General features: G+C 51.2%; 2 protein-coding genes across 3 annotated transcripts in view; one reads left to right on the top strand and one right to left on the bottom strand.

Moving 5' to 3' along the window:
• Positions 1–1,412: 1,412 nt before the first annotated feature.
• PDZD11 (PDZ domain containing 11) lies at positions 1,413–5,360 on the bottom strand. Of its 2 annotated transcripts, none has more exons than XM_080352649.1 (6): positions 5,232–5,360; positions 5,014–5,097; positions 4,411–4,467; positions 3,966–4,064; positions 3,711–3,808; positions 1,413–2,368 (listed from the first exon to the last, which is right to left on the bottom strand). In XM_080352649.1, the coding sequence occupies exons 1-5, from the start codon at positions 5,316–5,318 to the stop codon at positions 3,743–3,745; spliced, it is 393 nt and encodes a 130-aa protein (XP_080208775.1). In that variant the 5' UTR covers positions 5,319–5,360; the 3' UTR covers positions 1,413–2,368; positions 3,711–3,742. The 2 variants fall into 2 exon arrangements, with proteins under 2 accessions (XP_080208775.1, XP_080208774.1); XM_080352648.1 differs by having other exon boundaries at positions 3,711–3,771.
• A 4,781-nt stretch (positions 5,361–10,141) lies between these two features.
• Positions 10,142–13,852, top strand: part of KIF4A (kinesin family member 4A) — a gene marked incomplete at its 5' end in the record, with an annotated part of 19,495 nt that continues 15,784 nt past the window's right edge. The window contains 4 exons of the mRNA XM_080352381.1: positions 10,142–10,264; positions 10,360–10,474; positions 11,014–11,204; positions 11,482–11,574. Coding sequence (XP_080208507.1) covers positions 10,142–10,264; positions 10,360–10,474; positions 11,014–11,204; positions 11,482–11,574 — 522 coding nt within the window. The remainder of the gene's footprint in view (positions 10,265–10,359; positions 10,475–11,013; positions 11,205–11,481; positions 11,575–13,852) is intronic.

The raw sequence follows: 13,852 nt of genomic DNA, 5'->3' as shown, positions 1-13,852 counted from the left end.
TTCACCAACACCTTTGCTGTCCTGCTGCCGGGGGGTGGGGGGGCCTGAGGCTGTCGCCGCTTATTTTATTCCCAGGTTTAACAAGTCTGTCCTGCCTTAGGGCATGGTGGAAGAAGGATGAGCTTACTGGGGGTAAGCCTGGCTTTGGGAGGGGAACGAGGTGAGAGGGGCGAGTGCAGCGGTTTGGAGGAGGGAGGTGCAGGGAGGGATGCTCTGTGATGCAGCTCAGGCTCATCTGGCGGTTTATGACAAGGTGGGGTTGGAGCTTTTAAAGAAAAATCTCTGGGTTTATAGCCTTTTCACTCGTGACACGTCTGCACGGATCCCATCACGGCACTGGGCGGGCCGGGAGCACACGGGGTGTCTGCAGGTGTCTGGGGGCGCGGAGCTGCTCGGTGGGTGTCTCAGGTGTGACCTGCTGTGCCTTGACACAGCCCTGTGTGTTCTGTGGCTGTTCTTGGTGCTCCAGAAGGTCAAGTTCCCTGCAGTACCTCTGCCCATCCGCTTCCCTGCCCAAGACTTACTCATCAACAACCTAAAGCTGCTCCCGTGCTGGTGACTCTTGGCCTCTATTCTGTGAGTCGCTAAAAAAATCCCATGTTGCTGGACCTGTTTTCCCAGCAGGAATCGGTAACTGTCCCTGTTTCACCCTCCAGTTTTGGAGGGTAGAATGGACTGTGCTGGCCAGTACAAGCCTTATTACTGCTTTGTTAATTAAGATACCTAAGATAGGAATGTGTCTTGGGAAGGAATCTCCTCTTTCCTGTTAAGCCACAGCCAGTCGCAGGGTCAGTGTGATGGCTGTGAAGGCACTGTGCTAATTAACTCTGAGTAATTGCAGGGAGGAAGCTGCCCTGGGCAGGGGAGACCTTCCCAGAGCTCCTGAAGCAGGTTAAGACTGAACACTGAGGCTGTATCTGCAGTTGGGTTGTGTGCCAAACGCCTTGTGCGCGTTTAGTCACCATTTTCCACCTGCAGAGCGCAGGGCTGGCTTTGGGAGCAGGGCTGCGCTCTGAACCGGCACCCTGGCTTGGCTGAGTGCAACGGGGAGAAAGGAAAGGCTCTTTTCTAGCGTGTTAGATTTTATTCTGCTTCAGCCTGGCTCAGATTTCTGCCCAGCAGTTGTACAACCTGGCTGGCAGCGCTGAAGTTGCATCAGGGCTGTCTCAAGTGAGCTGCATTGGTGCCACCACAGACCAAATCCTCCATTGCAGCACTGAGACATGGCTCCAGGCTGACCTACATCCCAGAAGTGGAAGAAGACCCTTAAAACAGAGCTGCACCTCGCAGGTACCCCCGCTTCCCTTCTCCAGGCTGCCAGGGCAACCAGAGCCAACCCATCCTGGGTGTCTGCCCGGCCTTTCCTGGGGTAGCGCTGGCGAGTCAAATCCTCCATGGAAACTTCCTGAATGGCACTGAGCTCACTTTATTATTTCAGTTATTACAGATAAGCGGCAAACACGGCACAGGCCAGAGCAAGGGCTGTCCTGATGCCGTTTACAATGTGAAGCATCCAGATTTGCTCTCTCAGCACAGGGCACAGCAAGTTTCCTCCCCTCTCTTGGAGAACAGAGAAGGGGAGAAGTTTAACCCTAAGTCGGGGGAGTTCTGGGGGAGCACATGGCAGGGACAGGGCTGTGCCAAGGGAGGGAAGCAGGCTGAGTGAAACCTTCAACACAAGCACCACACCTGAGGGAACCTGGCCAAGTGCCCTCGGCGGTTCAGAAACCTGCTCTGAGCATCTCAGTCCTGTATCACGGGGGTTGTTAAGCAGCAAAGAGATACAAACTAGTGCAGCTAAAGATGTATGCGAGTTTGAGTGGATTTTCCTCCTGTTCCTCGAGTCCCGAGCAAACCCAGCAGTGTAGAACAGAGGTAGTAGGACAGTGGAGAAGGAATTTCATGTCACCAGAGAAGCGAACAGTTTGACCTCTTGGAGGACAAAGGCTCTGCTCAAACACACTCAGACCCTCTTGGCTTTACATCCCAAAAACAACGAGCACAACACTCCTTTACATTAAGTCCTACTATAGAAGAGAAGCACCGATCTTGTTGGAGAGGCTGCCCTCGGGTACCTGCTTCCACATCAGCACCATCAGCTTGTTCCACCACCCACTTCCAGCAGTACAGACTAAAGAGCCATCCATTGTCCAGCTAAAGAAGATGCTGTTGGCATCCCGAGTTCATCCACGATGACGCCTGTGCAGCCAACAGGACACAGTTGTACCTTCAGTGACAGCTGAAACTTGATGTGTCACATCACGTGTTGAGGAGTAGTGGAGAGGTTTTCTTGAGAGGATGGCTACTCTGGAGCCCGAGCAGGCAGCTGCCGACTAGTGAACTGTCCTTTCCTTCTGTCTCTGGTAATCTGGAGGGGAGAGAGAAGGCACGGCTGAAAGGGCAGGCACTGATGGCAAGGGAGAAATCAGCCCAAATGCTATAGAAAAACACACATCTTGTGTATCCTTCACCAAGTAGAAGCAGTGTGTGCTGGCTCCTGGGCAGCAGCTGGCTTTAAAATAGTACATTTGCACTCCAGTCATCAAGTCAGGTTATTTCAGGGCATTTAGAACTATTGCTTAAAGTCCTCTTATCCTCTGCTCCCTATTTTTCTTCTTTCTTCGCTTAAGCGTCAGTTTCCCTTTTATGAGGAATCCTTGTTGGATTCCTTGTTGGATCACCTCTGTTTTTTTTCCCCCCTTGTATCTATGAACTTTATTAACTGTGGGATTCTGCAACCATAAAGTTTTCTCTCCTCACAACATCCATAAGGAGGGATAAAAACCAGAAGCAGTGTCTGCCATCTGCATGGGTCCACTAGTGACAAAGCTAATTCCTGTGTTATTCAAGGATAAGCAGCATCTTTTTGTTGTAGGAAAATAGGGAATTAGGATTTTTGGCCTGTATCAGTGTTATAAGCTGTGCTGCTCAGGCTGCAAGTCTCAGCTTGTCTCCTTGCCCAGAACCATGAGCGTGGTTACCTTATGCTTGCTTTGTACCCTTAGACATTGATAAATGCTATTCTTAGGTTTGCTGATTTCTGTACTAGACTGATGAACTATGGATAACAAATGAGACAGGTAGAACTTCAAAGCTAGCCCTGCAACACAAGGACTTTTCGTTCGGTACTTGCCAAGTGGAACATTAAGAAAGAAGTGAAACCTGCAGACCACTGAGACGGGAGGAACCTGAAGACATTGACAGTGATAGACAGTGATAAATTTTGCTTAGTTGCATAATACCTGTTAGAACCCTATATAATGACTAGCTGTATGGCTGTATGATTGTCACTCTCTGAGGAGGTGATCCAACCCTGCTGTTCCTGTGAATTTTCTACAATAAATACTGCTCAGAGTAACCCACGAGAGTTCGAGTCTCTCTCCAGCGCCTTCCTAATAACCTTTTTCACTTTTAAAGCTCTAACAATGCCACCCAACACTCATCCCAGCTTTTAGCACTGTGTTGCTAAGCCCTTCTCTGTGTTTTTCTACGTGGACAGCTGAAGCCAGTCCTTGCTTGTTTGACTTGGTAGCCGTCCTGGTCCCCAAATCAAAGCCCAAAGTCCTTTCTGATCTGCCCACTGTGAGCTTAACACCATCTATGGCCTTAGAGTCATAACCGCTAAGTCCAGGTGGAATTGCAGGCATGCCGTCTGCTTTCCGAGGAAAAACGCTGCTCAGTACGCGGCCTCTGAGCCAGCGGGCACTTACTGTAGGGGAAGTAACGCACACGCATGGTGATTTCACGGGCTGTCTTCAGGATCTCCACAGCCTGAAAGCAGAAGGAGTTGCTCAGTGACCAGGCTGTGCTGCAGGACAGCAAAGGGGACAGCATTGGTGATGTGGTGACACCAGCCGAGCCTGTGCAGGCCGAGAGGCCAGTGGGAGATGCTGTCTGTATGGACAGGACACGGACAGGACCCCATCCTGTCCCTACGCCAGCAGCTGGGCCGCAGGAGCGCTCACCTTGCTGTGCTCAATGTCCTGGAAATCCACATCGTTCACCGAGAGCACCTGGTCCCCTTCCTGCAGCCCAGCTCTGTGTGCGTCCGAGTCGGGGATCACCTGTGAAGGGAAGGGCAGTGACAGTGGCAGTGACAGCGGCAGTGACAGCGGCTCTCCTCCCGCAGAGCCCACTGCCCATGGTGCCCATCCATCCAGTGCACCCACACAGGACCGGGGAGGACGGGGACTGGGGAACCACAGCGCAGCAGCAACACTCTGTGAGCTGGGAAGAGATCAGAAAATGGTGCAGGACCGCCCGACTGCTGCTTGGTGTGTGGCAAATTACAGCTGTGAGTTCAGAGATGTATACGAGACATGATGGTCTCCCTGCACAGCCAGCTGGCTCAGCAATGCCCAAGGGAACAGAGAGAACACGGGTAGGGGAGCAGCAGAACAACAGACGTACCTTAGAGATGAAGATCCCCAGCTGCGAGGCTTTTCCTCCCCGGATGTTGAAGCCCAGCTGTGAGAGAAACCAGCAGTGAAATGCAGTCGCCCCCTGCGCCCCGCACCCTTCCCAACAGAAAGGCGTCTCTTCCAGAGGCAGCAAAGGCCGGTTTGAGAAGGTTTGAGAAAAGGTTTGAGAAAAACCTCCACAGCAATCCCACCCTCAACACCCGAGGGGCTCCCTGTCCCTCATCAGCTCCGCACCACAACGTTTTGTACTTCTCTACCATATCCACAAAGTTTCCTTTTCCCTCCACGGCCTGGCCCTTCCCAGCTGCTGAGGAGCATCTTCCATCTCCATCCCGCTGTCCCTGCGGGCAGCGCCAGGCACCGCCCGACCTCCAGCACCGTCTTTGGCTGCCAGGACACCACCCGCTCGGGATTAGAATCCCGCAGCTCCGCCGGGCTGATTTTTACCAGGAAAGGCGTTGGGAAGGACGCGGGAACCAGCACAGCGAGCGAAGGCCCGGGCCGGACCGGCCGCTCCCCGCAGCGCCCGGGCCCCGGGAGCGGCGGGACCCGCCGGGCCGGAGTGGGGCTCCGGGGTTCAGCGGGGTCTCACCTGCGCCCCGGGCGGCTTCTTCAGGACGATGGTGCGGGGCAGGAACTGGGTGAGCTCGTTGTTGTAGTCCGGGTGATAAACCCTCTGCAAGGCAACGCGCGGGCGGCCTCAGCGCCGGGGCCGGGCCGCGGGGCCTCCGCCTGTACCCCAGCCCGGCCCGGCCCGGCCCGGCCCGGCCGCCGCCGCCTCCTCCCCTGTCCCCAGCCGCGTCCCCTCACCTCGTGCGGGGGAACCCAGGCGGGCGGGCTCTCGTACGGCGGCAGGAAAACCACCGGGAAGTCGTCGTAGGGCAGCCGGCCCTCCATGGCTGCCCCCGCCTCCTCTCCGCGACCAGCCCACGACGCCCCGCCCCCTGACGCACAGCCCCGCCCCCTGACGCACAGCCCCGCCCCCTGACGCACAGCCCCGCCCCCTGACGCACGGCCTCGCCATTGGCGGGTTGCGGCGCGCGGCCCTGCTTTTAAATGTTGGCGGTTGCTGTGGCACCCCCTCCCCGGCGGCGGCTGCGGGTGCGTTACGGGCTGGGCGGGTCGGGGCCGCATCCCCGCAGACGGGGCCGCTGCTGGGCTGCTGGCCGCCGCGTTCCCCGCTCTTCCTCGTCCTTCCCCCCCCCAGCTTCCCCTGTACTTTTTACTGGGGATTCTGAAGTGAAATCATCGGTGCTTAGGGCTGAGAGGTAACTTTGGAACTTCGGCTTTCAAAAAAAAGTTCTTAAATACTGACTGGGGCAGAGGACAAAGTAGGTGACAATGCCACACTTCTACAGGTAGCTATTTTCTAGGTGTACTTATGTATTCGTTGTCATCTGCTTTCTGTATCTACAGCGAGATGTTTTCTACCTGTAGCGTGGATACGCACTCAGGTGGTTTCACAGAACCCCAGAGTGTCAGGGGTTGGAGGGACCTGGAAAGCTCACCCAGTGCAATCCCCCCATGGAGCAGGAACACCCAGATGAGGTTACACAGGAAGGTGTCCAGGCGGGTTGGAATGTCTGCACAGAAGGAGACTCCACAACCCCCCTGGGCAGCCTGGGCCAGGCTCTGCCACACTCACTGAGAAGATGTTTCTTCTCATATTTAAGTGGAACCTCCTGTGTTCCAGTTTGCACCCATTGCCCCTTGTCCTACCACTGGTTGTCACCGAGAAGAGCCTGGCTCCATCCTCCTGACACTCACCCTTTCCATATTTATAACCATTAATAAGGTCACCCCTCAGTGTCCTCTTGTCCAGCTCCAGAGCCCCAGCTCCCTCAGCCTTTCCTCACATGGGAGATGCTCCACTCCCTGCAGCATCTTGGTGGCTGCGCTGGACTCTCTGCAGCAGTTCCCTGTCCTGCTGGAACTGAGGGGCCACAACTGGACACAAGATTCCAGGTGTGGTCTCCCCAGGGCAGAGCAGAGGGGCAGGAGAACCTCTCTGACCTACTGACCACCCCCTTCTAACCCACCCCAGGTCCCATTGGCTTCCTGGCCACAAGGGCACAGTGCTGGAGCAAATAAAGGACTCAGCATTCCGATTCAATGTGAATCACGAAAAGCCATTTATTACAGAAACAGGCCTTCTTATATATGCAACTACTCTCTGATCACGCGTCCACGCTCCGAGCATGCATTCACTGATTGGATATCTTGTACGTTCACGAGCTGTCCACGCACTGGAATCTCACTGCTGATAGGTCCGTTGATTTATATCACGTTGAGTCTCTGTTATTGTAGAACTGCCTCACCCCTACAGCAGGTCATGTTTTCAGCTTTCCCGCTTTTACCCCTGCTCCAGGCTTCTCCAGGATTGCAGTCAGACGCCATTCAGAGTATGAGGTCGGGGAGGTTGTCACAATCTGCAGAACACACCGTCTGCAAGCTGAACCAGGAGATCCGGGTAAGTAACCCCAGCCTGCGGTTCTCAGGCTTGCTCCAGTGCAGGCAAAGCAGCTTCCAGGCAGAAGGCGTTCTGCGGCGATTAGAAATGACACACAGCAGGATACAGCCAGTTTGCACACACACACAGGTCTTGTTCAGGACCGAGCGCAGAGCCGGGCAGAGCAGAGCGCTCAGCCAGGCTGAGGCCTTTGTTAGCCATTGGCAGGTTATAGGATTTGCAGATACGGGTCTGGACAGGAATGTTGCATAAGATGTTTTTTTAGTAACTGTTATTAAAAACACACCACACTCATGTTATGTTTGTTTCAGTTATGTTCCCACTCGTTCATAGACCAGGCCCAAGGACATTCGCACATCATACGTATGGGGGCAGTTTTCCGACCCGACATACCATTCTCACTGGCCTGGGCTATCCCTTCTTACACTCCCAAATAACATACTTGTGTATAATCTGTCCGAGGCCCTTCAGCTGGGCCTTGCAAGTACTGGACAATTCTGTTCCAATTTTCAGGAAATGAAAAACCAGAGGGTTCAGCTGATGCGTCAAATGAAAGAAGATGCTGAGAAATTCAGGCAGTGGAAACAGCAGAAGGACAAGGAAGTGATCCAGCTGAAAGAACGGGTGAGCCCCCAACCTGCACCTCCCTCCAAAGAGTGAAACACACCATGAAAGCCTTTGCTGCAAGGCTTTGTTTAACTTGCGAGCGTCTGAAAAACATCTGGGCAATGCTTTGAAGATAACATGAGTTCATCTGGCTGCCACCTTTCAGCAGTTGTTGTAAATTGACTCGCCCGCTTGTGTCTGGCAGTCTTAAAGCTGTCAACACAGACATCACGATTCAGCTCTAAAGCAGAAGGCAAATATATTAATATTTGTAAGTATTTCAAATTGTAGGATTTGGCTGCAGAATGGGAGGTATTGAAACTTTCAAAGAAATATTGAATCTGCAGGTAAACAGTGAGAATTGTTCATGAAATCCAGCTGTCTTGTAGCATTCAAGTGTAATAGGCAGCAAACATCTGTACCTCTGGAGTCCCGGTCTCCCAGAAATTCTTCTGGGGGAGCTTTTCTTCCCAATACGTCGGGACACTAAGTCTTAAATTTCTGGCTTTCAGTCTCTTACAACCTTCAGAGTCCTTAAACCTTTTGGATGGGAAGCGTGGAGCCCCTTCTTGTCTCAAAGCCTGTAATGATCAGTGAAACTGGTGCCATCAAACGTTTGCCTTGCAGAGCAGCAAATGGAATTATTCTGTTCCAAGAAGCCCGAAACTGGCAATAGGTATTATTGTGTTTTGTCATTTTTTTTCCCATTTGTCTTAACTATTTCCCTGCAGGATCGCAATAGACAGTACGAGCTCCTCAAGCTGGAACGTGATTTCCAGAAGCAGGCCAATGTACTTCGGCGCAAAACGGAAGAGGTGAGGAGCGGATATCCCCCAGAAACTCCCAAACCGTTCCTAGAGGTCTGCAAAGTACAGTTGGAGGTTGTAATAGGACATGCAGAAGCTTCTTAAAAGCGGTTTAGAGATCTGGAAATAGGTGGTTTTCTCCCTGTAGAAAAACCCCGTGCTTCTGGCTTGTAGGCTCTGAGGGATTCTGGTTAAACCTGCTCCCTAAAGGGTAAATTTCCCTGTGTCCCGATGTCTGGCTGCACTGTGTTTACCTCCTGGTTTCAGCTGTTGCACATGAAGTGAAGTGACTACTGTTCAGCTTTTGTGTGAAATGTTTTACAGGCAGCAGCCGCCAACAAGCGCCTGAAGGATGCTCTGCAGAAACAACGGGAGGCTGCAGAGAAACGGAAGGAAACTCAAAACCGGGGAATGGAAGGAGTTGCTGCACGAGTAAAAGTAGGTGATACATGTTGTGCGAATATTCCACCAATGAGCAAATTGAGTTTTAACTCGGTGCTGCTGGGGTTGACGGCTGGAGAGCAGAGGGGAGAAACATGGAGTTACCTACTAAAGGAGGCAACGTGATTATTGAACTTGTCTATGAGGGCATTTCAGAAGGTGCAGTTCTGAAGTTGAGACTGCAGTAAAACCCTGCTGACTTTTAGTTGGATGTGATTACGTACACGGTGCAACCTCTACAATTAAAATGGATCTCTGAGCTCTTCCAGCAGCTGCTGCTGCTTTTCTTGCCCCTCCTTGTCATGAGGTGATAATGGTTGAGTCACAGCATGAGCAAAAATTGAGGCTTGCTTCTCAAAATGTCTTCGTTTGGGGGCTTTTTGTGGGTTTTTTTTGTTTGCTTGTTTTTGGGGGGATTTTTGTTTGTGTTTTTGTTGTTGTTGTTGTTATTGATTTTTGTTTTGTTTTGTTTTCTTTCTGTTTTGTGTTTGCTTGGCATTTTTTTGTATGTGTTTTTGTGGTTTGTTTGTGGTTGATTTTCTTTCCCCAATGGCAAAAGTGATAACTCAGGCTGGCACTGGGCGTGCGATGGCCGCTGCCTTAGCCCTGCACCTTCCCACAGCTCTCTATTCCATGCAATATTCATAATTCCGTCCCTCTGGTGCAAGCAGAGCCGCCTTTTCTGCACAGGATTTAGTCAGACATGTCCTTAACCACCATCAAAGGGTAACTGCATGGCTTCTCCTCAATCCAGTTAGTACCAACATGCATGAGCAATGCAACTTTCCTTTGATTCCGAGCCTGTTCCGCAGCCGCGTCCCCTCCCGTCGTTCAGCGGCGCCCGCTCGGGCGGCTCTCGGAGGGCGGCAGGAAAACCACCGGGAACCCGCCGTGCGGCAGCCGGCCCGCCATGGCTGCGCCCCGCCCCCTGACGCACTGCCCCGCCCCCTGACGCACGGCCCCGCCCCCTGACGCACGGCCCCGCCCCCCTGACGCACGGCCCCGCCTCCTGACGCACGGCCCCGCCTCCTGACGCACGGCTCCGTTTTTAAAAGTTGGCGGTTGCTGCGGCAGCCCTTCACCAACGGGCGGCGGCGGCGGCGGGTGCGTTACGGGCCGGGGCCGCTGGTGGCCGCCGCGTTCCCCCTCTTTCCCCCACTTCTTTTCCTTCTTCATCCTCCCCGGCTTCTCCTGGTGGTGTCGCGGGGAGCGCGGAGGGCCTGGCCGGGGCTGGGCGCGGCCTGCGGGGTCGAGCCTGAGGCTGCTCCTGCCTAGGCCGCGGCGTGCAGGCCCGGGGGTCGCGGCGCTGGGCCCCGCCGGGGCGGCACCTCCCGGCATCCCTGGGCGCTGCCCCTGCGAGGCCTCAGGCGGTTCCGCTCTCTGCAGGGCGGCTGAAGATGGTGAGGGAAGATGAGAAGTGGATCCCGGTGCGGGTGGCCCTGCGCTGTCGGCCCCTGGTGCCCAAGGAGACCAGCGAAGGGTGCCAGCTGTGCCTGTCCTTCGTGCCGGGGGAGCCGCAGGTGAGACAGGCCTTGTGCCTGGGGGTCGGTCCTTGTCCCCTCTCCCTGCCCCAGGGTGGCTCAGCCAGCGCTGTCTGTTCTCTTCTTCTCCGCAGGTGGTTGTAGGTAATGATAAGTCCTTCACGTATGACTACGTGTTCGACCCATCAGTTGAACAAGAGGAAGTTTTCAACACGGCCGTCGCCCCTCTCGTCCGGGGCATCTTTGAAGGTTTGTGGTAACCAGGGTCCAACTCTGTTTTAAAATACTGGGGATTTTGGTGGGCTCGGCTGTGTGGAAGAAGGTGCTGTTTAATTCTCCATTCGAACTCATTTTGTCTTTGGCATTCATGGGAAATAGTCTTGTGCTATCTAGACACTGACTCTAGTAAGAAGTCAAGATGACTTGTGTGTGTTCACTGGGTCATTTTGGTTCCTGAAGCAGTTTATGTAAGGCAAGCGAATTTCATCAAGAATGATATAATGAATTGATAAGCATTCTATGCCAGGAGCTGTTACCAATGCTGCAATGGAGCTGGGATGGCGGAGTTACAGTGTTTCTGTCACTGGCTCTAGTAAAGCAACAGCACAGTCTTAAAGAAAAGCTGCAATAATAATTATATCAGTGCTTTAAGGAGCTTTTAATGGGCTTTTTCCCCTTGATGTTGCAAACTTTTTTGAAGGATCCTGTTAGTAGAATGCAGCTTTATTTGTCAAAGCTGCTTCTGGTTCCCACGTGACCGTCTCCTCCGGTGTCCTTTGTTCCCCCAGGGTATAATGCGACTGTCTTGGCCTATGGACAGACAGGATCTGGGAAAACGTATTCCATGGGAGGTACATACACGGCCAATCAAGAGGATGAACCTAGCGTGGGGGTCATCCCTCGGGTGATCAAACTGCTGTTTAAGGAGAAGGAGCAAAGGCAGGATTGGGAATTCGACCTCAAAGTTTCTTATCTAGAGGTAAAAGTTGTTTTGATTTTCAGACTCTTGTAAAGTTAAGAATTGCAGATAAAGTGAGTTTTGATGAGGTCACCTCCTTCAAGTAAGACACATTTATCAAATCAAAATGTGAGGCTACACAAGATCACCTCAGGAACTAGATTTTGAGCCCTAGGGATCTTTCTCTAAATGTAAAATGAATAGAACGTCGTGCAAAATTAGCCATGACTTCAGCGTAACTATATTGTCTTCCTCTTGCGAGGCTGCTGACTCTGAGCTGCTGCTCTGATGCTTTCAGATCTACAACGAGGATATTCTGGACCTGCTGTGCCCATCAAGAGAACGATCTTGTCAAATCAGTATACGGGAAGATCCCAAAGAGGGCATAAAGGTCAGTTGCCCTGTTAGATGTGGGGACAGGAGGGAGTGCCCTGGCTTGGGAGAAGTTTTGGTGAAATGAGTTGTCCTGTCCCATCAGGTGGGATGAGTTCACTCAGAATGTGATGTGCACCTGGTCTGACCAGGTGAGATCAGGGGTGAGTTAACTCTGGGTATTTCTGTGTGTTAAAGCAAAGTGAGTGACAATCACTCCAGACAGAGGTCCAATTCAATTATGGATTTACTAAAAGCTCTTGGTGGAATACATTTTCCAGTGATTAGTGACTTTGCAAGTGGGAGCTGCCAGGCCTTGGCAGACTCCTCTATTACAATGAGCTGAGTTTATCTTGCAGCTTGACAGAGGTCTGAAATTTATGTTTGAGCTGTACAGCACAGGCCTGGGCTCTTTTTGCCTCTTTTTGTTTTTTAAATTTCATTCCTGCTATTATATATTTTACATGCAATTCCAATTAGCTGAGCAACAGGTATTCCTTTTACATTCCTCAGCCCCGTTTACCTTTTGCAACTTCTTACAAATGTCAATAAACAGCATATTAAACATCAATCCATTATTTTCATTTTTATAGAACCAAATCATTTTAGCAGCTTTTCAAAGCAACCCCTCCCAAGTTCACGTCCATCACAGCGTTTAGTTTTAAAAAGCTAACATACACTACTGTACTTCACCTCGTTTTCCAAAGTTCTGCAAAGCACCATTAATTGCAATACAGCACTATAACCCAGAATCCCACATTCAGGCCATAATTGAATACAATATAATTTCAAACTTTCTTTTATCAGAGGATTCCCCACACAAATTTACTCTGATGTGTAAAGCTGCATCTTAAGGGGAAGCAAGGTGATACTTCAGTAGCAGAACTGGTTCCCATTTTGTAATTATCTCCCCAAACAAAATTCTTTTGGTACCAGATATAAATACGCAAACTAAAATACTGAGTTCAGATCTGCAAACCAAGTACCAGTTTCAAATATGAAAACAGATCACAATTCAACTTCTTCAAGACAATATCTTGACTTTTTTAGCATTGCAGCTTTGAGCTGTTTGGTGCTCAGCCAGGTGGAGGCACCCCTGGGTCTCCCTGACAAAACAGGTCAGCGAGGCTGGAGCCCCATCGGCACCCGCCTCCCTACTATTCTTCAGTGAGCTGGACTGGGCAAGGCTTTTATTAGCATCTCATATGGGTTGCTACAACTTTTACCCCAAAACAGACTTCTTTATCTGGTGTACATACAAAAAAGCCAAATTTAGTACATTGAGATGAGACACAGCCTGTCGCAGAGCTGTGCAAGTCTGGATGCTGGAATAAAGCTAGTAGGCTAGAAAGAAAAGTAACAGCTATCACACACAATCTTATCACCACAATTGCACAGGAAAGAGCTAAATTGCTCACAGTCTTCTGTATTGTCACAAAATGTGTGTGTTGGGTCTATGTATTCTCTGGATTTAACAGTCTGAGCTTACTGTACCATAGAACAGGCAAAGACTTAATGAAACTGTAATATGTTTAAACAGATACCCACGAAGAAAACAGGTTAATAATAAAAAGCATCTCGCGAGCTGTTCTGCAAGTTTCTGTGGCTAATTTGTTATCAGCTAATTCTCCCTCTGCTTATTCTACCTCTGTTGCTGCTTAGAACACTCTGCTGCCAACTCTATCTGCAATCATTTAATCCCTCGTTTGTCTTTCTGGGCAGCTATCAGTGCAGCTCCCAAAACAGCAAAGATCTTAAACCTGTTTTCTTTTGCCAAGTCCCATATTCGCCCAGTTACAATCTCTGGGGATGACTGATGTCCCGATGCCCACCTAAGATCCTCAGGAGTTGGGCAAGCCTTATAATCTTTTAGTAAACTCAACAATGGGGAGCTGTCTAGGTCTGGCTTAACCTGGGATGCCATTGACCCACTGCCGGAGAACACGGCACAGGCCAGTTCTCCGTTATCAGCCAGGCTTCTGTCTGCTTTGGAGACGTCTAAAACCACTTCTCACAGAAAACCCCCGGCCTGGTATCAAAAAACTGTCCCGTCCCACCAGGTGGGATGAAGGATGAGTTAACTGTGAATGTGACGCGTGCCTTGTCTCACCAAGTGAGATCAGGTGCGAGTTAACTCTGGGTATTTCTGTGCGGTAATGCAAAGTGAATGACAGACAGTCACTCCAGAGGTCTGATCCAATTATGAATTTAATAAAAGCTCTTGGTGGAATAAAAATTACAAACACAAATTACAGCAATTAGTGACTTGGCAAAATTGAACTTACAATGGTCAAGGA

Source organism: Nesoenas mayeri, assembly GCF_963082525.1.
Source record: "Nesoenas mayeri genome assembly, chromosome: 13".
Taxonomy (NCBI): Eukaryota; Metazoa; Chordata; class Aves; order Columbiformes; family Columbidae; genus Nesoenas; species Nesoenas mayeri.
Note: the sequence above shows the minus strand (reverse complement) of the source record. Positions and strands in the feature narration are given on the sequence as shown.